Raw genomic sequence first — 23,977 nt, 5'->3', positions numbered from 1 at the left:
AAATGTTCCCAAAATAAAACTCTCAGCACACTGACTTTCAACAGATTCCTAAAATGGAGAGCTAGAAGAACAAGTCCCCACATACTCCAAAATATTTATAGCAGGACTTTTTGTGATAGCTACGAATCAGAAACAAAGGAGATGCCCATCAGTTGGGGAACAGATAAACAAATTGTGGGACAAATGTAATGGAATATTCCTGGGCTATGAGAAATTTTACATGTGGGGGGCAGCTCGGTGGCGCAGGGGCTAGAGCACCAGCCCTGAAGTCAGGAAGACATGAGTTCAAATCTTGTGTTAGACACTTAGCTGTGTGACCCTGGGCAATTGCCTCAGAAAAAAAAGAAAGAAAGAAAGAAATTTTACATGTTATGAAGCATGGAAAGATCTCTTTGTCCTGATGTTGGGATACGGGAGCCACCTGCCACTGGCTGCTGGAGGTCCAACGCAGACCTGTGGAGTGAGTCTCCTCATGTGAGAGGAGGATGGTGAAAGGAGACTGAATGTATTGCAAACACAGAATAAAGGAGCTTCAGGTACTTGCAATTCTCCCAGAACCTGGTCCAGGCCAGCCTCCCTAGCCATCCTAGATTCTCCATCTGCAAGGGGGGCCCAATCATGCTTCAAACACTGCCCACTGACCCTCAGCGCAGCCCTGTGATCCTTCTCCACCCAACTCTGGGTCCCCTTCACTCTGCCTATACTGTCCTGTCTCATTATAGCTTTAACTGGAAGACCCTGACACCAGAGCTTTCTATTGGTCCACCCTGTGAGTATGGTCCGAGGGCCCTCTGTGCCCACCAGCAGCTTCCGATTCCAGTTTGATTTGGGACTTCTACCAAAGCAGCTCCGGGTCTTGGTTTGGCCCTAATCCCTGAGACATACATGGCTTTCATTCCCCCTTTATGTGCTTGTGGCACAGGACAGACTCCCCCTCAGTCAGTGTATGACATACTCTTAACTGCTGCTAATTCTGACCACTGCAGCTCACCCAACTAGGCCAGGGTGACCTGCTCCAAGTGAGGGGGCAGTGATAAATCCCTGCTTCCTTTGGAGCGAGTGAGGCTGCCCTGTGCATTAGGCTTGGTAGCCTTCTCCCATCCTGATGCGGAGCAAAGGCAGCAGAGCCAAGAAAACACTCTGCCTAGTAACAGTAACAATGGAAATGGAAAGAATGACGTACCCCAAAATTAAAAGTGCATGTAACAAGATTAGAGATCCAGTGAGATTCGAAGGCAGAGACATCCCCAATCCCCACTTCATGGAGTCGGGAGGCCCACAGGTAGCATATTCTGCACATGGTTTTGGATTTTCTTAGGGTATCATTCAATGCTTTTTTTATTCCTCTCTAACCCCCCCCCCCCCACACACACACACTGCTATGTATCACATGGGATAGCTCTCAGGGAAGGGAAGCAGGAAGGACACATGGGATACCATAGTGATATAAAAAACAGAAAACATCAATAAAAAAGAAAAAAATGAAATATTTCTTCAAAACATCAGGGTCGGTTTCAATTGTATCACTGCTAATCGAATTCAACAATTCCAGAAAGATTTATTAGAAGCACATTATGAATAAGGAACTGCCTTAAACATTAGGGCCATCCCTTGACATCCTTCCAATGGCCTGAGAAGATACAAGTGGGAAATTCCCATGATTCCAAACTCAAGCACCAGGCATCCAAATGCCCTCATTCCTGTTACATTTGCTTGTGCAAATATTGTAATTGGTCAATTTGTCCTCATGCTATTGAAATTATATGTTCTTTATTACTTAGTGGGTTTTTTTGTCATTTAGAATCCCACCCACATTATTGAAGTTTTCCTGTCTAATAAGTCACTCAACAAGCATTTATCGAGTACTTACTATTTTCCAAACTGGATTTGGAATACAAATACAAGTAGTTGAAATAATTTTTTTTTTGGTCAGTCAACAAACATTGATTAAGCTCTTACTATGTGCCAGGCACTGGGTTTATAAAGAATAGGTAAAAAACAGTTCCTGCCCTCAAGGAATTCACATTCCAAAGGGGAAGACAACATAAAAAATATTCATCAAAGACATATATAGTATCAACAGAAGGTCATTTCACAGGGAAGACAATGGAAAGGAGCTGAGAAATCCTCTTGCAGAAAGTGGGATTTGACCTGAGTCTTGAAGGAAACCAAGGAAATAAAAAGGCAGAGGTAGAGAGGGAGATTATTCCAGGAAAAGGTACAGTGTAGATAATTTAACAAAGATAGCTAGCACTTATATAGTGCTTTCAGGTTTGCACAATGTCTTACAAATATTTTCTCATTTGATTCTCACAACAACCAGTAGATGTGGTTATTTCCATTTTACAGATGATTTGCCCAGGGGAATAGTGTTACGCCATTTCAAGAGTCCTGGGTCCAGGGCTAAAGGCTTTTGATGGTGGCTGCCATTTTGGACTGAGGGGATTCATTCCTTTCTGTATTTATGTGTTAGGGTTCCTACATCTGTCTCTTCCTAAGCTGCCTAGATCCCTGGGAATCTGGCCTCCCTAGAACCTCTCACCCAGAAACAGTGGGATTTCCCCAGCCCCACCTGGGATTCCTACAAAGCAGCCATTTCCATCAGATGGGGAGTTCCCCAAGATGACAGGTATGTGGCTTTCTTCCTACACCTTTCCCTAAAGCTGAAGACTCTGCACACCCAGGACCACATCTGGGGAGTACATCTGGCTCCATGTTCTCACACACACCTGCATAGACCATTTGGCAACCTCGGCTTCCTCTTTTTCTTTTCAGTCCTGGGATGGACTTAATTGTTTTTCTTTCCTTTAGTTTTTTTTTTTTTTCTTTTTACAAAGGTAAGAGCCAAATCACAATATTTCACACAATCTATCATCCTCCCCGTTGTCCCTCCCTTTCCCTATCTCCCTCTCCTCTCTTCCTCTTCTTTCCCCTCCCTTCTCCCCCATATCTCTCCTCTCAATGGTATACTGAAACCAACTCCTACTAGTTTTTGAGAGCCTATTGTTAAATCTTTACTCTGACGCTTTGGAAACTAATACTCCAAATTACAACTTTATTCTTTTTGCTGTTGCTTATTTTTTCAAGGCTTAAGAAAGTAATGGAGGAAAATTTTAATAATGTAGATTAATCTTAAAAGTCTATCTTGTTTACATATTTTTCCTGGAGAACCAGATGTTAAACATTTACCAGCACAATCATCTCTACTCTATATTTCCAGCTCTTTCTTCTCAGGTCTCCTTCTTTTCTTTCTTGCTATTCCTCTTCCAGGACCTCTTCATCTCCCACTTCTAGGCATTTTCCCTGGTTCTTCCAAATCCTGGGTTGTTCTCACCCTTTTCCTCTTCTTCCTCATTTCCCTAGTTTTCTTTAAGACTCGGAACAAATTTGCCTTCTGTACCAACCCTCTCCCCCCCTTCCCATGCCCTCTCCTTTCCTTGCTATTATTATTAAGTCATATCCAACTCTTCATCGCCCCATTTGGTGTTTTCTTGGTAAAGATGCTGTGGGGTTGGCTATTTCCTTCTCCCACTCATTTTACAGATGAGGAAACTGAGGCAAACAGGGTTAAGTGACTCACCCAAAATCACACAGCTAGTAAGTGTCTGAGGCTGGATTTGCACTCAGGGACTTGAGTCCTTCTGACTCCAGACCTGGCACTCTGCGCACTATACCGCCCCTAGATGCTCCCTTTTCTTTGTGTCTTATAAATATTTTCTCACCAAGATTTTTTTCCATTTATACTCCTATGTTATATGAATAAAATTGTTCGCTCATTGTTTCCCCACTTTGGCACATCTGCCCCCTGAAAGCAGGAATTGTATTTTTCTTTCTTTGTATTCTCAGCACTTAACTTGTCTAATAAATGCTTGTTGATCACCCATGGATTGTTGCTATATAAATGACTCTACAAACTTCAGGATTTGCAGTCATTATGCCAGTCATTATACTACTATATGTCAATCATTTTTACATATATATTATATATTGGTCAGTCATTATGACTATTACTTCTCAGACAAGAGATCAGTGAAGGTAGGGTGCATATAGTAAGAGTACCAGAACTTGGACTAGATGCCTCTTGGGTTCCTTTGCATTCTATGCTGTGATAATATGAAAATTCAAGTTAAACTATGTGAAAACAATTTCCTCTTGTGTCATAGAGAGTTTTTAACAGCAGATGGCGCTTTATTACCATAAATGGACTGTCCAATTTTGAAGGCGATCTAAGAACTTGCTAAAGTAGATTCTTAAATTAAACTTCTTGAATAAAAAATATGATTTTTCAGCATTGGGAAGAGATGTATTGTTTTATTTATTTTTATTTTTTTCTAGATCTAGGATCTCAGCTCAAGGGTGTGAAACTTTCTTCCCCAATGTGGACCAAAGGTTGCTCGGAGGACGCTGAGGAAAAAAAAATTATTTAAGGGAAGGTAGGTAGTGCAGTGGATAGAGCACTGATTCTAGAGTCAAGAGAACTTGAGTTTAAATCTAACCCCAGTCATTTAATAGCTGTGTGTGACCCTGAGCAAGCAAGTCTCTTAAGTCTGATTATTCCCAGAGAGGGAGGGAGGGAAGGAGGGGAGGAGGGAAGAAGGGGGTGTGAGGGAAGGAAGGAGAGAGACAGAGGGAGAAGGAAAGAGAGAGAAAAAAGAGAGACAGAGAAAGAGAGAGAGAGAGAGAGAGAGAGAGAGAGAGAGAGAGAGAGAGAGAGAAGAAATAAAATTATTTACCCAGTATTAGTCAGAATCAGTTTCCTGACTCTAAGACAGTCCATTAAGCTCAGTCTAATCCATTAAACTACTTCTAGAATTATACTGACAATAACCAATTCACAGTGACTAAAGAGTACAAGGGTATCTCAACAGTATCTTGTTAACTTTCAACTCATCTTCACGAAAATGGATGCAAACTCTTTATTAATGTGGATATGATTCTTTAGAAATTCAAATATTATAAACTAACTAAATTATAAACTAGAAAAACTAAATGGCCTACAGCAGCACTGGGGAAGGCAATAAAAGGAAATCTGAACAGTCTTCTCCCATATATCCCCATCTCCTATTTTGGTTTTTGGAGAGTAAGAAAATGAGAGGAAAATAGTGGGGGTAGACTGCCCCCCCCCATGGTCTGTATCCCCTCAAAACTGGGAGATTGAAATTAAAGGCACTAAAGGAACAAATGTGTCACTTTGCTCTACCTCAAGTCAAACCCATGAGGATTGGACAAAGAGCTAGTCTCAAAGTCAAGAAGACCCAAATCATCTCCTGTTTCAGCCATAGCTAGTTGTGTGATTCTGGGCAAACCACTTAAATTGCCAATGATTCATGCGGAAACTTCTTAAAATTGTGAGTTGTACCCTGTAACTGAATGTGGGGGGGGTCTTGAAAAATTTGGCAACAGTAAAACTTTTCTGAATGCTTATCCTATCAAATATTCAGAAAAGATTTATTTCTTTATGTAAAAATAAACAAGCACATCCATCTGGTTAATACACAAATTTGCTTTCACCTTTAATAAATAGATAAAATTATATGTATGCCAAAGAACTGTTTTTTAAAAAAAATTCTTTACGATTTATTATCATTAAATGTTTTATTTGTATATCAACTTTATATGCTTATATAATTAAGTTCACATAAAAATTTTTCCAGGAAAAAAGGGCTGTGAATGGAAAAAAATTTTAAAACCCTGCTCTACGTAATTCTCTCATTTGATAAACTACTGAGATATCCACTTAAATTGGAAGAGAGCATTTCCTATCTTTACCACTGAAATCATAGCTCTGATTCTTATTCCTAAAGCCTAATGGAGCCAGCTGGGGATCTGTAGAGTTGACATTAATAGAGGTATTATTGTATAAGCTTATCTGAGTAGTAAACATTTCTCAAGAAGTGCTGACTTTTGTCCAGCCAAAGTACTTCCATGATTCTGGGAGAGAGAGTGGGGCTGACTAATTAGTGCCTCTGCCTCACTTAAATCCAATTCATTTGAATGTCAAGACATAGTCCTATGATGTCTCTGGTTCTCTTAGAAAACAAAGAACAAACAACAACAAACAGAATATTTCTATAGTCAACTGGGATCTATTAAAGTAGCAGGAAAAAAGCCAGAAGCAATTTACAGAAATTTCCCTTCCATACTAAAAACTGCAAAAAGATTTGACAAAGAACAATTTCTAGACACTAGAGAAGATGGTCAACTAAAAATAGGCCAAGAATGGAAGGAAGAGGGTTATTAAAAAATCAGATCCAGATATTAATAAAAAAAAGTTTCCTTTCTTCCATACACAAAATTTGCAGAGGATCAGCTGTGGCTCTGGAGGCTGAGTCCTTTGAATATGGAGAGAGGTATTAGAAGAAAAACGTCTTCTCTCCTCCAACCAGAGAATGGGATAGATGTGGTCTTGGACCATCCTTCCCTCTTAAGCTGTTGGCTTTAAAAATCGAAACAATAAAATTTTTCTTCAATATTGTCCAATGTAAACTCTAAAGAAGTTTACAAATGTGGGTTAGTATAATCAACCCATGGCCCACCCATATCCTGGCAAATCACTTATGTCTATCTCTGGTTCTTCATCTGTAAAAGGGAGATAATTAGAGCTCCTCTCCACATCACAGGATCAAAACAGGGTAAAAATTATAAAAATGATAATTATTATTATTAGCAGATAGCAATTCAATTTGGATCACCAAAGTGAGGGGGCTTCCTCAATCAATTTGGGTTGACACTTTTTCTGTAATTTATGATTTTGGGAAATAATGAGAGATGATTTGTCCAGGCTCACACAGCCAGGCTATGTCAGAAGCTGGACTTGAATCTAGGTCTTCCTGGCTTTAAGAACTGTATGCTATTTCTTGATTGTTATTATTAGTGTCTTCAAAGTACAGAAAGGATAGGAGATGGCTGGATTTTTAGTTCGAGTTTTTGTCGCCAGAGACTGAATGGAAAGGGATGTTAGAAGGAAGAGGGATGGAAGAGATGGGGGAGGGATGGAAGGAGGACAGATAGGGAGGAGGATGAAAGGAGGAAAAGGAATAGAAAAGATGGAGAAGGGATGGAAGGAGAAGGGATAGGGATGGAGAGGGAAGAAGGAAGAGGGATGGAAGAGATGGAGAAGGAACAGAAAGAGGACAGATGGGGAGAAGGATGGAAAGAGGAAGAGGGATAGGAGAGATGGAAGAGGGATGGAAGGAGAAGGGATAGGGATGGGAGAAGGAAGAGAGATGGACTAGAAGAAGGAGGGATGGAAGGAAGAAGAGAGATGGAGGAGGGATGGATGGAGGAAGAGAGATGGAGGAGGGATGGATGGAGAGGAGGGATGAGAGGAGGAAGAGGGTTGGAAGAGATGAAGGAGGGATGGAAGGAGAAGGGATGGGGAAAGGAGAAGGAAAAGGGATGGAATAGAAAGAGGGATGAAGGAAAGAAAGGGAATAGAAGAGATGGAGGAGGGATAAAGGGAGGAGGGATGAAAAGAGGAAGAGGGATGGAACAGATGAAGGAGAGGTGGAAGGAGGATAGATGGGGAAGAGGATGGAAAGAAGAAGAGGGACAGGAGAGATGAAAGAGGGATGGAAGAGATGGAGGAGGGGTGGAAGGAGTAGGGATGGGGAAGGGGAGGGGAGAAAGAAAAGGGATGGAATAGAAGGAGGAGGGATAAAGGAAAGAAAAAGGATAGAAGAGATGGAGGAAGGATGAAGGGAGGAGGGATGAAAGGAGGAAGAGGGATGGAAGAGATGAAGGAGGGATAAAGGAAGGAAAAAGGATGGAAGAGATGGAAGAAGGATGAAGGGAGGAGGGATGAAAGGAGGAAGAGGGATGGAAGAGATGGAGGAGGGATAAAGGAAGGAAAAAGGATGGAAGATGGAGGAGGGATGAAGGGAGGTGGGATGAAAGGAGGAAGAGGGATGGAAGAGATGGAGGAAGGAGGGATGGGGAGGAGGGATGGAAAAAGGAAGAGGGATGGAAGAGATGGAGGGGGAAAGGGGAGGAGGATAAGGGGGAGCAGGAGCGGTGTAGTGTAATGAGAACAGCTCTGAATTTGGAGAACCCGCGGTTGAATACTGAATCTGATATTTACCTGGGCTCTTCAAGCTGGAGACTTTCCCTCCCGGGGCCTCAGTTTCCCCGTTTGTAACGGAAGGTGCTAGGGCCGCTTTCGAGCCCCTCCCTCGTGGACACGTTCCCTTTAAAGAAGAATCGATCGCCGATCGCGTGGATCACAACAACTCCCGCTTCCCCTCCCGCCTTCCCCGCGCTTCTTGGCTAGGGCCACCGCGGGGTCCTAGCGCCGCAGCAGCCAGCCGGAGGAAAGATCCTCAGCCAATCGCGGCCCTGGGGGAGGCCTCTGACGTCATAAGCCGGAAGCGAAGGCGGCCAATGGAGCCGGGATGCGATCGGGGCTCGCCTCGCCTGGGCTGGAGCGCGGGGGGTTTGACTGGGCCGCCGTCGTTGTTGTGACGGGCCCACGCCGCGGTCGCGGCCAAACGGTTCCGGGCCCCGCACGGTCCCGCCCGCCGTGCCCGCCCCCCCTCCCCGCCCTCCCCCGCCCTCCCCTCCCCCCCCGCCCGGCGCTGCCGCTGCCGCGTCCCCATGGCCTTCGCCCCGGTAAGGACGCACCGACGGGGCGGGGGGAAGGGGCGGAGCCCGGGAAGGGAGGGGTAGCCGGGGGGGCGGGGCGGATTCGGGCCCGGCGGCGCCCCCTGGGACACGCCGCAAGCTGCGGCGAAGCCCGGGCCCCACAGTCCCGGGTTCCTGACGGGAGGAGTCGGAGGGGTCTCCGAGTCTGTCCGGCCCCGCGTTTTCCAGGGAGGAAACTGAGGCACGGGGGACTTCCCTATGGCCCTGCGCTGCGAGCCAGAAGGACGGCTGGATGTAATAGGCGGCAGTTAGCCGAGGAAAAGTAGGATTAAGGGGGCTAGAGGAGAGCTTCCTTTAGGAGCATCCAGCTGTGGAGCGTTTGCGACAGCAGCCGTGGGCGCTGATGAGCCGGACGCTAAGCACAGCCTCCCGCTGCCCGAGTTCTATGGCCCGTGAAGGACATTATAAGTATCCAAATGGCCCTTGACAGAAAAAAAAAAAAAAGGTTCCCCGCCCCTGCTTCAGAAGGTGGGATTTCAGCTGTCCAGAAGCCGAGATTCCAAATCTCTTTAAGACCTTTATTTTGGATGGCTATCAGGTCCAGAGCCTGCCCTTTGTCCGCGTCTCAGAATCATCTGCTAGAGGATACTTGTCACAGCCCGATTTAGAGCTAGAAAGAAACTGTAGAGTTCTGCTCCAATTCTCTCGTTTTACAGATGAGGAAACTGAGGCTGGAGATGGACGTACTCTTGCCCGGTGTGTCTTACTGAGTTAGTGGCAAAGCCCAGATATGAATGCAATCTTCCCCTTTCCGGCTTCTTCATGTGAAAGAAAGTGAATGTTGTCATTTTTGTTAGAATGTAAGCTTCTTGTGAGCAGAGATTCTTTGTATCCCAGTCTGTAACACAACCATTGACACAGATAGTAAGGGTTTAATAAATGCTCGTTGAATGACCAAAAAAACCGTCCTAGTAATTGTACGTGTACTCCAGCAGTAACCATGGACAGCAGCTATCCCCCTCTTGAGTCCAAGCCCTGTTCCTTAGAGGAGCTTGTCTCAGCTCTGAAGCATCCTCCTAGTTAGTACCAGCTCAGACTGAGCCTACACTCAAATATCTTCAAGGGAGCTTAGGTCCAAGGATTCTTACCCATCTGTGGTCCACGGACTCTCAAGGAATCCGTGAAGAGATTTCAAGGGACTCTTGAAAATGGATAGGAAGAAAAAATCACATCTTCATTTTCACTAACTTCCACCTGCCTTTCTTTGAATTATTTAAAAACATAGTTTTTAGGAGATATGCAGAAACATCACCAGATTTTGCCAAAGGAGGTCCCTGCCGCAAAAAAAGATTGGAAATTGTTTGGTTGAACCCCCTCATTTATATATCTAAAGCTTATTTTAAAGGAAATGCTTGATGAACATTATGATACTTTTATGAGTTGGCATTTACACATGCAAGAGATTGAGTGCCCCAAGAGGTTCTCAGCATTGAGAATCCTCAGCCCTTCAGATCCTGTTGTAAAAGAAAAATAAGTTGTCAGTGGGGTTTTTGGTGGGTTTTTTGTGATTGAGAAAATTTATATTCAAATCTTAGGTGTGTGTCCTTTGGCTAGGTAGGGCACCTCACTAGAAATAATTTCTCATTTGTACAGTTAAAGGTGGAGGCAGTAAGTCCTGGGTTCAAAATCAACCTCAAACACTTAATAACTCAATGACCCTGGGGAATCATTTATCGCCATTTGCCTCAGTTTCTTCATCTGTAAAGAAAATAAGCTGGAGAAGGTAATAGCCAATTGCTCTAGTATCTTTGTCAAGAAAATCCCAAAAGGAGTCACAAAAAGTAATGCACGACTGAAAAAACAACTAAACAACAAAACTACAGGTGTGGTCTAGGGGGGCTTTAGGGTTTCTTTCAACTTTTAAATCGATAAGGTTACAGTTAATTAGCTTCACAGCTAAGAGCTGAAAAAGATCTAAAAAGCCATCCACTCGGGCTGGATTTGAACACAGAACTTCCGAATTTCAAAGCCCAGAGTCCCATATCCATTTCACACCCCCGCCTCCACCCCAACCCCCCGGGAAGGTAAAAGGGAACTTAACTGGATCCCCTTCTTACCTCCAGTTTTCCCCAGGGGAGCTTTAAAGAGAAAACCTGGAGTGTGGAAGTGGCCCATTGTGGCTTTGTAAGCTGTAGGACTTTGGGGCTCTCCATTTCCTGGCAGTTTATTAAATGTCTGAGTAGATGAATGAAAGTGAATTTCATTTCCTGAATGAAACTGAGTCCCCTTTGAACATCTGGTCCCCTCCTTCCAGGAGGATCCGATTTTGGAGCGTTATTTCAAAGGCCACAAAGCTGCGGTGACCAGTGTGGATTTCAGCCCCAATGCCAAACGACTTGGTAAGTTTTGATGTACCCCCTCCCCCGGTTTTTGGTGGATTTTTTTTAAACCGTTATACAAATGGAGAGGAAGTTTAGTGTAAAGGAAAGAGCTGAGAATTGGCAGTCAAGAAAAGAGGGGCTTAAAATGTGGTCTCACACATTCACAAAATTCTAGGCCTCTTTGTGCCTCAGTTTCCTCATCCCCTGTTTGAAAACAGGGAGGTTGGATCTGATGGGAAAGCTGCTAACAGTTCCAACGGGTTTGCGTGGCCCACTTGCTCGGACCTCAGCCTCTTTTTGCCTCTGAGCCGCAATTACTTAATCCGCAAAATGATGGGTTCGAACTGGATTTAGAAACCCGACCGGCTCTAAAGCAGGGATCCTTTAAGAACCGCCAGTTTGAGGTCCTCGAACTTGAACTTAACCCAACTGGAAGATTTCAGGCCGGGGGTGGGATGGACAATGAGAGCCCGGGGGTGGGGCGTATAACGGGAGCTTGAGCATTGGGTGGGGGGGAAAGAGGGGTGCTTTCCCCTCCCGGGCTGCGGGGGCTGGGGGGCGGGGGGAGGAGAGGAACTTCGGAACTGGCCGGCCTTTGCCTGGCGATGATGGAGGGGCGGGCCCCCTCCCGTCCGCGCACAGCTGGAATCGCGACCGGCGCCCGGGCCAGGGGCCCCGCCCGGGGGGGAGGGCTCGGGGAGGGCTCAGGCCCGGGAAGCGGGCGGGTTTCTGAGTGCTGGGCGCGCCTGCGTGTGTGCAAGTGTGCGCGTGTGAGTAAGTGTGACCCGAAGTTGCCCGGCGCGCAGGAGGAAGTAGCGAGCCCCGGGAGTTTGGGCTCGGGCTCCGGCCGCGCCAGGGGCGGCCCCCGGCCCCTCCCCGCCGCGGCGCGAACTTTCCGGCGAGCCGGCTCGGGGCAGCCTGCGCGCGCTGCCGGCCATGAAGGGGCGCCTCGCCGCCCGGGGGAGCTGGCGCAGCCGGGGCTGCGCGCTGCTGGGCGCCCTCGTGGTAGCCTACACGGTGGTGGCGCTGTGCGGGTCCTCGCTCCGCGCGCCGGCGGGAGACTTGCTCCCCTCCGGCAGGTGGGAGGGGGGCGGTCCCGGCCGCGGGGAGAAGGCAGAAGACTTGGCCCAGCCCCTGTACCCGAAGCCCCCGCCGGACCCCGGGGCGCTGGGCGAGTGGGGAGAGGCGAGCCACCTCCAGCTGCAGGGCGAGGAGCAGAAGCAGGCCGACGAGCTCCTGGAAAGGTATGCCATTAACATCTACCTGAGTGACAAAATCTCCCTGCACCGGCACATCCGCGACGATCGCATGTACGAGTGCCGGCTCAAGAGCTACGACTACCGCCGGCTGCCCACCACCTCGGTCATCATCGCTTTCTACAACGAAGCCTGGTCCACGCTGCTGCGGACTCTCCACAGTGTCCTGGAAACTTCCCCCGCCGTCCTCCTGAAGGAGGTCATCCTGGTGGATGACTTGAGTGACAAAGTTTATTTGAAAGCTCAGCTGGAAACCTACATCAGCAATCTGCAAAGAGTTCGCCTGATTAGAACCAAGAAGCGGGAGGGGCTGGTCAGAGCCCGGCTCATTGGAGCGACTTTTGCCACCGGGGAGGTGCTCACGTTCCTAGACTGTCACTGTGAGTGTAACTCCGGCTGGCTGGAGCCGCTGCTGGAGAGAATTAGTCAGGATGAGACCGTGATCATTTGTCCTGTCATAGACACGATTGATTGGAATACTTTTGACTTCTACATGCAGGAAGGGGAGCCTGTGATTGGGGGATTTGATTGGCACTTAACTTTCCAGTGGCAAGCAGTTCCTGAGCACGAAAGGAGAAGGTGGAAATCCAGAATCGACCCCATCAGATCCCCCGTTATGGCAGGAGGGCTATTTGCTGTCAGTAAAAAGTATTTTGAATACCTGGGCACTTATGACACAGGGATGGAAGTATGGGGTGGTGAGAACTTGGAGTTGTCATTCAGAGTATGGCAGTGTGGAGGGGCCCTAGAGATCCATCCCTGTTCCCACGTAGGGCACGTCTTCCCAAAAAGAGCCCCCTACGCCAGGCCCAATTTCCGACAGAACACAGTTCGGGCTGCAGAGGTGTGGATGGATGACTATAAAGAGCACTTCTATAATCGCAACCCTTTAGCGAGGAAGGAAACTTATGGTGATGTGTCTGAAAGAAAATTATTGAGAAAAAGGTTGAATTGCAAGAGTTTTGACTGGTATTTGAAAAATGTATTTCCTGCATTACGAGTGCCAGAGGATCGACCTGGCTGGCATGGGGCTATTCGCAGTGCTGGAATCTCTTCAGAATGTCTCGATTACAAATCTCCAGAACGAGATCCCACAGGAGCTCATCTGTCTCTGTTCGGGTGTCACGGGCAAGGAGGCAATCAGTTTTTCGAGTATACCTTAAAGAAAGAGTTCCGCTTCAGTGTCCAGACTGAATTATGTATGGTGGTCCCCAGACAGAAGAATTATGTTGGAATGCAGTACTGTCCTAAACAGGGGTCCTCTGTTCCTGAAGAGATTATTTGGCATTTTAAAGAAGATGGAACAATTTATCATCCTCAATCTGGCATGTGTCTGAGTGCTTACCGGACATCGGAGGGTCGGCCTGATGTCCAAATGAGAACTTGTAACACTGTTGATAAAAATCAAATTTGGAGCTTTGAGAAGTAGAATGGACACAGGCACACTTGTGTTTAAAATTTGTGGTTGCCTGAAGCAGCCTCGCTAAAGATTGTATTTTGTTAAAAAGTTATTCAGATGTTGACCAAGATCATTCCAGAAAAGTTGTTTCATGATCTTGTCTAATACACTAGAATTGGTGGGGGGCCCAAAACCACTTTTCATATAGTAGATGCCTTATGGACTGAATTCATTTTCTAAGCCCAACTTGACCCCTCTTTCCCTCCTCTTTGGATGAATTCATTACATAGTGAGAGAACCTCAGAGGCTTTAAATTCCAAACTTACAATTCAAGAAATCAAGAATCAGCAGTATGAGATGTGGCTTGGAGTAATGCATAAATTACTGACATTTGAAAATTATGTGCAGTGTGATTACACTAAAACTGCCCTGGTAAATATAAGACTTTTATTTCATCCATCAGTTTGAATTTTAGACTTCTGTTTAAAAAAAAATGGAGTGGAAGAGTGTACCATTGACTTTTGTTTGAGTGTTTAACCATAGTTCTAAAGCATTTGAATAAGTCAGTTTTGGAATTATGCAATTTAATGCTTAGACATTTCTAGAAATAGGTGTCTGAATGGAATGGAGAGATCTGTTTTTTTTGAGTCACCACATTTACTTGGTACCTCTTGTTCCGGCTTGATAAGCAATCCTGATAATAAATTCCTTTATACATGTGTACACGTAATCATTCCCTTGATGCAATTCTTTCATTTCATAAATAGGGGAGAGTCAAGGGGATTGTTCTCCTCCCCCTCCCTCCCTTTTTTTGGTTAATGTTTAATCATTTAAAGTAAACACAGTGGAAATGTCCCTGAACCTAAGTCCAACAATATTTACTGTGTGAATTTGAAAGTAAATACAATTTGACTAGAATATCTGTAGCACTCTTAAATCCTTATGGTTGTCAGTTAGGAAAATGAACTATTTCTTAGCACTGCAATCTTCAAATTATTTTTCATCTTTCCTGACATATATATGTGTCGCTGAGCGACATCTCTCTATCATCTATGAAGCTTGAAAAGGATTGTTTTTGTTTATAAATATTAAATGAGCTGAGCTCAGTTAAACTTATGTTTTGGTTGGGGAAATGAATGTTAGCTACGTATAGTTAATCAATCACTTTGTTTATGTGGTTTTTAATAACTGTTGAACAAACTTTCTAATTTCTAAAGTAATCTTTTGGATAAAGAATAAGAAGTGTTTCCTGAATTAAATTATTTGAGAAACAATGAAGCATTGAAAATTATATTTTCACTATTAAAGAAACTTTGTCTATTTTTATTTGTCTTGTTTCTTAATATGAGACTATAAATAGGGTGAAAATGAGTTCCTAATTTATAAAGAATCAGTGTTAGACACAATTTTTAAACTTGAGGTTTATACTTCTCTTAAAAAAAAAAAAAAAAGTTTACCCAGAAAGAAAGATCCAGTTCACTTTATGTTGGCAAAGTAAGACTCTTCTATGATGAAGATAAGAAAATTGCATGATCTTTATATGTTTGGGTATTCAGCTGTCAATCCAAATTTGGTGTCTTGAGTTGCAGTTTTCAATAATTCATGAAAGAATGTTGAAGTGTTTTACTCTACTGTAAAAGGTGAATAAATGGCTTTCTGATCAGTTAAAATATGGAAATATTTTTTTCAAATGTTAAAAGTAGTATTGGGGGACAGCTAGGTAGATAGAGCACCAATCCTGAAGTCAAGAGGACCTGAGTTCCAATCTCCCCTCAGACACTTCACACTTCCTAGCTGTGTGACCCTGGGCAAATCACTTAACCCCAGTTGCCTCAGGTGAAAAAAGTGGTATTGGAGGAATATGAAATAAATGATATAGTTGTTTTGTTTTGTTTTGTTTTTTTGGTGGGAGGTGGTAACAGGTACAGGTGTTTTGATTTCTTAGAAGATCAGTTGTTGCTGAGAGCCATTATTGATAGCAGACAGTTTTGTAACTGTAACTGTGATACACAATAATATGTATTATGTATAATACATAATAATATCCATGTATGTATAATACATAATAACTATGTATTAAGTGCTTGCCACGTACCAGCAACATGCTAAGCACTGGGGATACAAAAAGAAAAAGACAGCCTTTGCCCTCAAAGAGCTTACGATCTATTGAAAGAGATTGGTTTTTGCCTTTTTTAATATCCCCAATGTTTAGCACAGTGCCTGATACATAGTAAGTGCTTAATAAATGTCTATTGGATGAATTCATTCTTTCATTTCATGTGACTTACATTGATAGATAGAATTAAACTTCAGTTGTTGTGTCATGAGTACCATTGAGTTTGTTATTCCCCCCTTCTCTATGACTTCCCGATGGCACCTGCAGAAAGAAGCAATATAGTGTAGTAGAAAGAATGTTGAAGAGGTTTGGATTCCGCTAACTAGCTCTGTGACCATAGGCAAATCACTAAGCTTCCTTATCGGTAAAATGGGGGGTGATTATACCTGCAAGCATCTTCCTCCCCTGCTTGTTGTGCGGTCTAAATGAGATATGTAGTTTGCTAGCAAACCTTCAAATGCTTTAGAAATATCATAGGGAATATTAGTTGATTGGTCATACCAAATATACTTAATATGTACTTACAGTTGACTGTGTTAACCTTTTTCTTAATCCTTTAAATCAAATTGGAACAAATTGGAAGACTAAATTCATTTTTTCTAGTGCTATGCCCTATTAAAATTTTACCAAAAACTAATTTTTTGAGAACCTCTCATTGAGAACTATGTAGGTAATGGTGGGAAAATACCATTCAGGTTGGAAAGTTATGTTTAATCCTCAAAACAACCTCATGAGATTTTGAATAGAAATAATTGTTTTCTGATCTATTGAGGCTTCCCTTTAGAGTGGATATAAAAGAAATGTGACTTTTCTGAAATACTGTAGTAATTTCAATTGGCACTGCTACAGTTGGATCAGAGGGAATGGTTTTCAAAATGGAAAAGTTAGAAAGGTCCTAGTTCAGAGAGAACTGAATCCTATTCTAGGATAAGAACTAAGAACCTTCCTGAATCCTTCCATCCCTGCTAGCTAGTATCTTAAATGTGCCCTCCCTTTATCTACAAACAGGCACTTCCACTTTCTTTCCTCATATTCTCCTCTTAACCCCTTACAATCTGGCTTCTGACATCAGCATTCCATCTAAACTGCCTTCTCCAAAGTTTTCAGTCATCTCTTAATTACGAAATCACATTCTCATCTTTCTTGATCTCTCTGTAGGTTTAAGCATGGTGATTACCCCTCTTCTTGATACTGTCTTATTTTTAGATGTTTTGAGACACTAGTCTATTCTGGTTCTCCTTTTACCTGTCTGATAACTGTCTTCTTTGCTGGATCTCCATGTAGTTCATATCGTTAACCATGGGTTTCCCACAGGGCTCCATCCTCTATACTATTTCACTTGGTCATCTTGGTCATCTATTATCTCTGTGCTGATGATTCTTGATCTCCTTATCTAGCCCTAACCCCTTCCTTACTTCTACTCTCACATCACCAAGTACCTACACCATATCATGAAATAAATGAATATCACATAGAAATCTCAAATTTGCCATATCCAAAATTGACCTTTTTATTCTTCTCCCTAGACCTTCTCCTTTTCCTTATTTCCTTATTCCAGCTGAAGGTACCACCATCCTTCCGTCTCTTAGCTCTCAATCCAGGTGTTTTCCTTGAATTCTCACTTGTTCTCCCCCTCCATATCTATCTAATCTCTTGCCAATGTTTGTTGGTATTAATTTCATAATATTTCCTCCTTATGCCCCTTTTTCTTCTTTACTCATCACTATTATATCTTGGTGTAGGCCCTTATCACCTTACTTCTGTATTGACTGAGTAGATTAGTGCTTGCTCTCCCTGCTTCAAACCTTTCTCATCACAGGCCACTCAGCTATCAAATTAACCTTCCTAAACTACAAGTCTGACCACATCATTGCCTCTATTCAGTAAATTCAAATGGCTCTCTGTTTTTCCTATGATCAAATAAAGAATTTTCTTTGGGGTTTTTTAAGGCCATCATCCAGTCAGCTCACGTGAACTTTTCCCTTCCACTCCCCAATCTTTTACAACCTCTTGACAATGGTCCCCTTGCTGGTCTTCAAACACAACATTCCATCTTTTGACTCCAAATTTTACCTAGTTATCCATCTCCCCTTCCTCCCATCCCCCGTGCCTGCAACTATCTCCCTCCTTATCTCTGCCTCCTGGCTTCTTTCCAGTCCTCCTTAATCTTCATGCCTTCTGTGGTTATCTTTGATTGCTCATGTATGCATTTTGCTGTGCACACAGTTATTTGGATACTTCTTGGGAGCAAGAACTGAGTTAGACTTTTGTATGCTAGCACTTAGCATTATGCCTGGCACATAGTCATTGCTGTTTACTGACTAGAGAAGTGACATGGTTGGACTAGTGCTTTAGAAAAATTAATTTGACAGTTAAATGGAGGATGGACTGGATTGGGGAGAGACTTGAATTGGGGACACCAACTAACAATGTTGCAGTAACCTGGGAGTGTGGTGATAGTAGTGTCAGAGGAGAAAAGGAAGTGTATAGTGAAGATACTAGGGAAAAGGTGAGAAGACCTACAAATTAATGATCTTGATGACAGTGGTTAGTAGAATCCTAGAGTAGATTGTTCAATGTATGGCCTGTGAGCATTTCAAGTTAGGAAGCAGGGATCACTTGGCCAGCATGGAGGTCTCCAAGAATGAGTGATCTCCCTAAATACTTTTATTTGGTTTTTGATAGAGTGACTAGTCAGCAGGCATGTGGCAGAACATTTTTCAATATCTTAAGGGACAAATTGGAGAAATGTAGGCTAGATATGAGGAGATAGATAGCTTCACGTGTGGTTGAACAATTATGTCCAAAGAATATTGATTAATGTTGATTTAAAGGGACACTTGTGGAAATGTGGCACGGGACTGTCCTTAACCCTTTTGATCGATGACTTGAAGACAGAGTATGATTTATTTATAGATGACATGAAATAAATGTCTTAGATATTAACATATCTAATACCTTAGATGATTCTGCTTTAAAAATGTATATACGTTAAGTCTTTCAGTAAAGTAAAAAATCCTGCATTTAGGTTAAAAGAAAATCAACTTCAGAAGTAGAATTTAAGGAAGCTTGTCTTCAGGGTATTTTGTGTGATGAAAGACTAAAGGTTTTAGTTGACTAGAAACCCAGCAGGAACCAATTTAAAAATTCAGTTCAAATGGAAACATCTAAATACCTGTTAATTATGTGAAATCACCAAATGAATCTACTGAGTAAATGAGTACTTTGTGGTGGATGTTTGCTCCAAGGAGGTAGGTAAGGTCCTTTTCCCTCCTGCACAGGTGACTTAGGGCAAATTCACAAAAGGGAAATCTTTCTTGACAAGAGGGATTTTGAAAGGCAAACCCCAAACTGCTCAGTTAAGAAACTCTTTCACCATTAAAGGAATTTCTTCACAATACATATATTCACTACTCCCTTCATTTGACCTTTCATCTCCAAAAGGATCCATCTGATGATGAATGACACAAAGCTGCTGACATTTTAAATTATGTGTCAGTATTTATCTAGGGTGGGGTTCAAGTAGAAATACGTAAAAGCAAATTATAAGCTGGCCCAGCATTGCACTGACATCAGTAATTAAATAACCTTTTCTCTTGTGGGGCTTTGGTGGGGAAGGACACTGTAGAAACAAAGAACTAAATTGTGTGTAACTTGCTATTACATTATAAGACTGAGATGAAATAGGAACCCCTAAAAATCCCAGTCTCACTCCTCACTCAAGTTGATAATAGCAACTTATGCATCAATCAACTGGACCTACTTTTTCTTTGCTGTATTGTCATTTTATGTCTCCCTTATGCCTGATGATATTCCTAGGCCCGGAGCTGGACAATGAGGCCCAGAGAAATGGAGAAACTTGCTTAAGTTCAAATAGTTGATAAGGGACTTGGCTTGATAAGTGTCTGAGCGGAAAGCTTGCCATCATGAGCTTCCTCTGGGCTGGGCAGTCCTGACTGCTGCACCTTATAGTGCAGATGAAAGTCTCTCCGCCTTTCATGGGTACCTATTGCTGAGTGAAAGCTAAGTCACTGCATTCAGTAGCCAGTGTTCATAGGAAAACTAACCAAAAAGCACCAGGCTGGGCACTATGAGGAGAAGTACATGGAAGATAGGAGAGAATCATAGAATCTCAGGGCTGCAAGAGACCTCAAAGAACATCCAGTTAGATGAAGGATTTTGTCTTCTGGTCTTCAAGAAATTGACATGGTTAAACAAGATACCAGAACCAAAAGAATGAATATAATGACCATCCTGAGTTTTTCTGTTTAACAAAATCAGTTCAACAAGCATGTCTGAGGCCCTCCTGTACCCAGACAAAGGAGATAGAAAGATGAAAATACAATCCAAAGAGTCATTTAGCTAATATTAGCCATATTTAGACACTTAGCTATCAAATGATTGATTGATTTGGCTCCAACAACTTTTGAAGACTTTTTCCTAAGGTGTGAAGAGCTATGCAAATGGGGGGGGGGGGGGATATGTGTTGATGAGAGCAGATATCATTTAGTAGTATTATCAAAAAGTCATCTAGAGGCACAGAGGGTCTCCATTTAATTCAGATCTAGAGATAGAAACTTCATGACTGTTTAATAGAGTTAGGCAAGAGTGCTTCTTAAACCTCCTTCAATGTTCAAAAAGCCTGTGGTTTTATTAGGAACAATGTTCCCCTTTTCTAGTGGAGATCACAGATTCTTCCTGCCTCAGAAAACAGTTTCGTAAGCTATTCTAGCCATTCTTCTATTTGTACAGTGTATTTTTTAAAGGGGGAGACATGGGGAAAGAGATTGCCAAGGAAATTAAAGGAGGAATATTTAACCAACTTAAGCCAACAAATATTTATAAACTTGGAAAATCCCTTTAATGTTAGTTGTCATAAAACAAATGTACTAAATATAAATAGTTTTAATGTATTTGTTAAGGATTCTTTGAGACTGACTATAGTTTATCTCCCCTCTGATGTTCCTTTCAGCAGCAGGATCATAAGCTTGGACCTGGAAGAGGTCACCTCCAACTAACTTCCTCATCTTACAAGGGTCCCAGAAAGGTTAAGGGATTTCATCTGGGTTCTAATTCTTTGACTCTGAATCTGGACATCTGTCCCCTTTACAGTCACGCTATTTGTTTATATAATTTGAAAATAATACAACTACATGGGATTTTAAAAAGTTCTTTCAAATAACATTGACTCCTCCATTGGTGAGAATTCTTAAATTCACATGCAAGTAAAAATGATAATATTTTTCAAATTCAGAGATAGAAGCTATGTTTTTGTCTGCCGTGAACATTTGTTTGTACTATTGATTGTACCCAAAGCCCTTGGCTCAGAAGCCTCAGTGCTGCTGTCTGTTGGATGCTCTCTGGGTTACTTACCCTTCTCTAATCATGAAACATTTATTGGTTCTCACTGGGTAGAGTGTCCAGGACTTGTGCCAATGGGGTTACAAATAGTAACAGTTCTCATTTATATAATGTTTTAAGGGATTCAAAGTGTCTTTCATTCTTCTCCCTTCTCCTCCCCTCTCTACATTTGAGTTAAAGTACGAGGCCTTCCTTAGAATCAGTGCTTCCTCAGAGATATTATATGACTGTGGACAAACTGATGAATCTGAAGTAAATAAGACTATAAGGACCTAACCAGCATGGGTGAAGAGTTTCATTCATAGAGGCTTCCTATATGGATTTTTAAAAAAAGTGGTCTGGACTTAAAAAAGGAAAAGAAAAATTACAGATGAAAAAACTAAGGCTTCAAAAGTCAAGTAGCTTATTCAATAGTCATAAAATTAGTAGTGCCATAGACAGGTTTTGAGCCCAGGCTTCTAATACCATAACCATTACATTATATTGCCCCTAAGGAAATATCATAAAGATGGCAGTTTGATGTTGAAGGTCTCCTTCTTTTATTATTATTATTATTATTTTTGTTAATTCTTCAGTGTGGCTTTATCCACCCCTAGCCTTTGCTTTTACCTTATTTGATATAACACATTGTAATGAAATTCAGATACTTTATTGTTTTTTTCCTAAGTACAATTAACTATGGGTATAACCTGGATAGTTTTGCTTTAACAAAACAATGATTATTTTTTTCTGTTCTTGATAGCCAGTGCCTCTTGGGATACCTTTCTCATGCTATGGGATTTCAAGCCACAGCCCAAAGCTTTCCGCTATGTGGGTCACAAGGATGTTGTGACCAGTGTACAGTTTTCTCCACTTGGAAACTTAGTGGCATCTGCCTCACGAGACAGGACTGTTAGATTATGGATTCCTGATAGGTAAGTATAATGGACTGAAACTGTTGTTTTATGAATTTGAAATGTGAAAGGAAAAGGGGAATTTGGCTGTGAAGAATTTTGTCTGGGTATCAGTTATATATTATATAATAATAATAAATAAATAAATAACAATTATATGGCTCTTACTATGTGTCCAACACTGTGCTAAGTGCTTTATAAATATCTCTTTTGATCTTTACAACTATTCTGAGAGGTAGGTGCTTTATCCCCATTTCACAGATGAGAAAACTGAGACAAAAAAGAGGTGCTCTGAGGCTGGGTTTGAACTCAGGTCTTCCTAATGCTAGATCTGTTGGTCTATCCATCTAGCTGCCTGACACAGTAATCCAAAAGATCACACGCAAAAATATCAAAATCTTTGTAATAGAACTGATACTTATACATTTCCTAGAGCTTCCAGATTATTTACTCCCCTAATCATCTATACTCGACTTGGTTTCAATATATAAGGAGTTCAAGCCTTCTACAAGTCCCCTTGCCCCAATTTGCTTAGCTGAAAATCTTGCCCTTTTGTATCTATCACCAGAAAATTGGAGGTGTTTGTCAATAGCTCCCTTTTTTCTCCTGTTATTCAGCTCAGATCACTCAAATGTCTTCCCCCTTCATGGGCTCCTTCATCCCTTCTTCATGTAATGAGGTGGCCCTCCTCCTTGCCAAGGTAAACCCCTCTACATGCACTAATGATCCCATTTTTCATCCATTCTTCTCCAATAGGATGCGCTCTGTCTAATTACCATTCTTTTACTTATCTTCAATCTCTCCAAATCCACTGACTGCTTCTTTGACGCCCATAAACATTTCCATGTCCTATGTTTTTTAATGACCTAATACAATGTCTTTTTCATTTTCATTTAATTTTATTCTTCCACTTAGCAAGTCTTATTTTCCTTCCCTTCCAGCTCTCACCCACCAAGAAAAAGGGGGGAAAAGCACAAAACCCTTATCACAAATATTTATAGTCAAACAAAACACATTTTTGCATTGGAATGACCTTTTTTTTTTAATCCTTATCATTTTTGAACTCTGTCAACTTTGACCCTATTGATCATTCTTTTCTCCTTAAGCTATTGATGTCCCTTATTTGACCACACCAATGTCATTCTCCTTTGCTGGATCTTCATTCAAATCATACCCACTAATTGGGGTATCTTCCAAAGTTGTGTCCTTGTCCTTCTCTTCCTCTGTATTCTTTCCCTTTATAATCTCATCAGCTCTCATAGTTCAATTATCATTTTTGCTTTTTTTTAGCTAGTTTGCTAGTTGGATGAGCATAAGATAGCATTTCCAAGTCAAATTAATTTACATTTCTCTGGTGATTAGAGTTTGGACACATTTTTGAGTAAAATCTATTTTTAATATTAATTAACTATTTAGCATATAGGCTAAAGACCTGCATTAAGCCTACTCTGAATCATGAGCATAAGGTCAGAGAGCCACAGTCCTCTAATCCTTTCAATATTTCACCTACATTATTGTGTTCAATTCTCCATGTCACATTTCAGGAAGGACTCTGAGGTATCAAGAGGGTCCAGACATGGAGAGTTGAGACAGCCATGCATTGTTGTAAAGAATTTTAAAAAGAAAGAAAAAAAAAAAAAGGAAGAGGAAAAAAATTAGTAAAACTTATCAGTACATTGGAAAAATGTAACACTGTATATGCAATGTTCTATACCTGTAGATACCATCCAGTCTTGGGTGAGGAGTGGAAGGAGGTGTCTTCTTATATCCCAGAAAGATCACTTTCAGCAAGACAGTCAGGGAGATTTGATAAAAAGCATCCAAATTGGATCTTGAAGGAAGTAAAAAAAACTTCAACAAATAGTGATAAAAGTTGACTCTATTCCAAGCAGAGGAGGAAGTATGTAAGCAAAAGGCCAAGAGCTAGGAGAGAATATGATGAGAACACAGCATAGAGAGAAATCCTTTTTGTTGCGACATGCCCTATAGCA

The 23,977-nt window shown here is 42.2% G+C and overlaps 2 protein-coding genes across 2 annotated transcripts in view; both read left to right on the top strand.

The window, feature by feature from the left end:
* The first annotated feature begins 8,483 nt into the window (after window positions 1-8,483).
* The window catches only part of POC1B (POC1 centriolar protein B), a 95,082-nt gene continuing 79,588 nt past the window's right edge, over window positions 8,484-23,977 (top strand). The window contains exons 1-3 of the mRNA XM_031939890.1: window positions 8,484-8,607; window positions 10,895-10,979; window positions 21,836-22,007. Coding sequence (XP_031795750.1) covers window positions 8,593-8,607; window positions 10,895-10,979; window positions 21,836-22,007 — 272 coding nt within the window. The 5' untranslated portion in view covers window positions 8,484-8,592. The remainder of the gene's footprint in view (window positions 8,608-10,894; window positions 10,980-21,835; window positions 22,008-23,977) is intronic.
* Window positions 11,651-15,286, top strand: LOC116419469 (polypeptide N-acetylgalactosaminyltransferase 4-like). Its single transcript, XM_031939889.1, has one exon. It carries the CDS (start codon window positions 11,898-11,900, stop codon window positions 13,644-13,646), a length of 1,749 nt encoding a protein of 582 aa, XP_031795749.1. The 5' UTR covers window positions 11,651-11,897; the 3' UTR covers window positions 13,647-15,286.

Source organism: Sarcophilus harrisii, chromosome 5 (genome assembly GCF_902635505.1).
Source record: "Sarcophilus harrisii chromosome 5, mSarHar1.11, whole genome shotgun sequence".
NCBI lineage: Eukaryota > Metazoa > Chordata > Mammalia > Dasyuromorphia > Dasyuridae > Sarcophilus > Sarcophilus harrisii.
The sequence above is the reverse complement of the archived record's forward strand: the minus strand, read 5'-3'. Positions and strand labels throughout refer to the sequence as shown.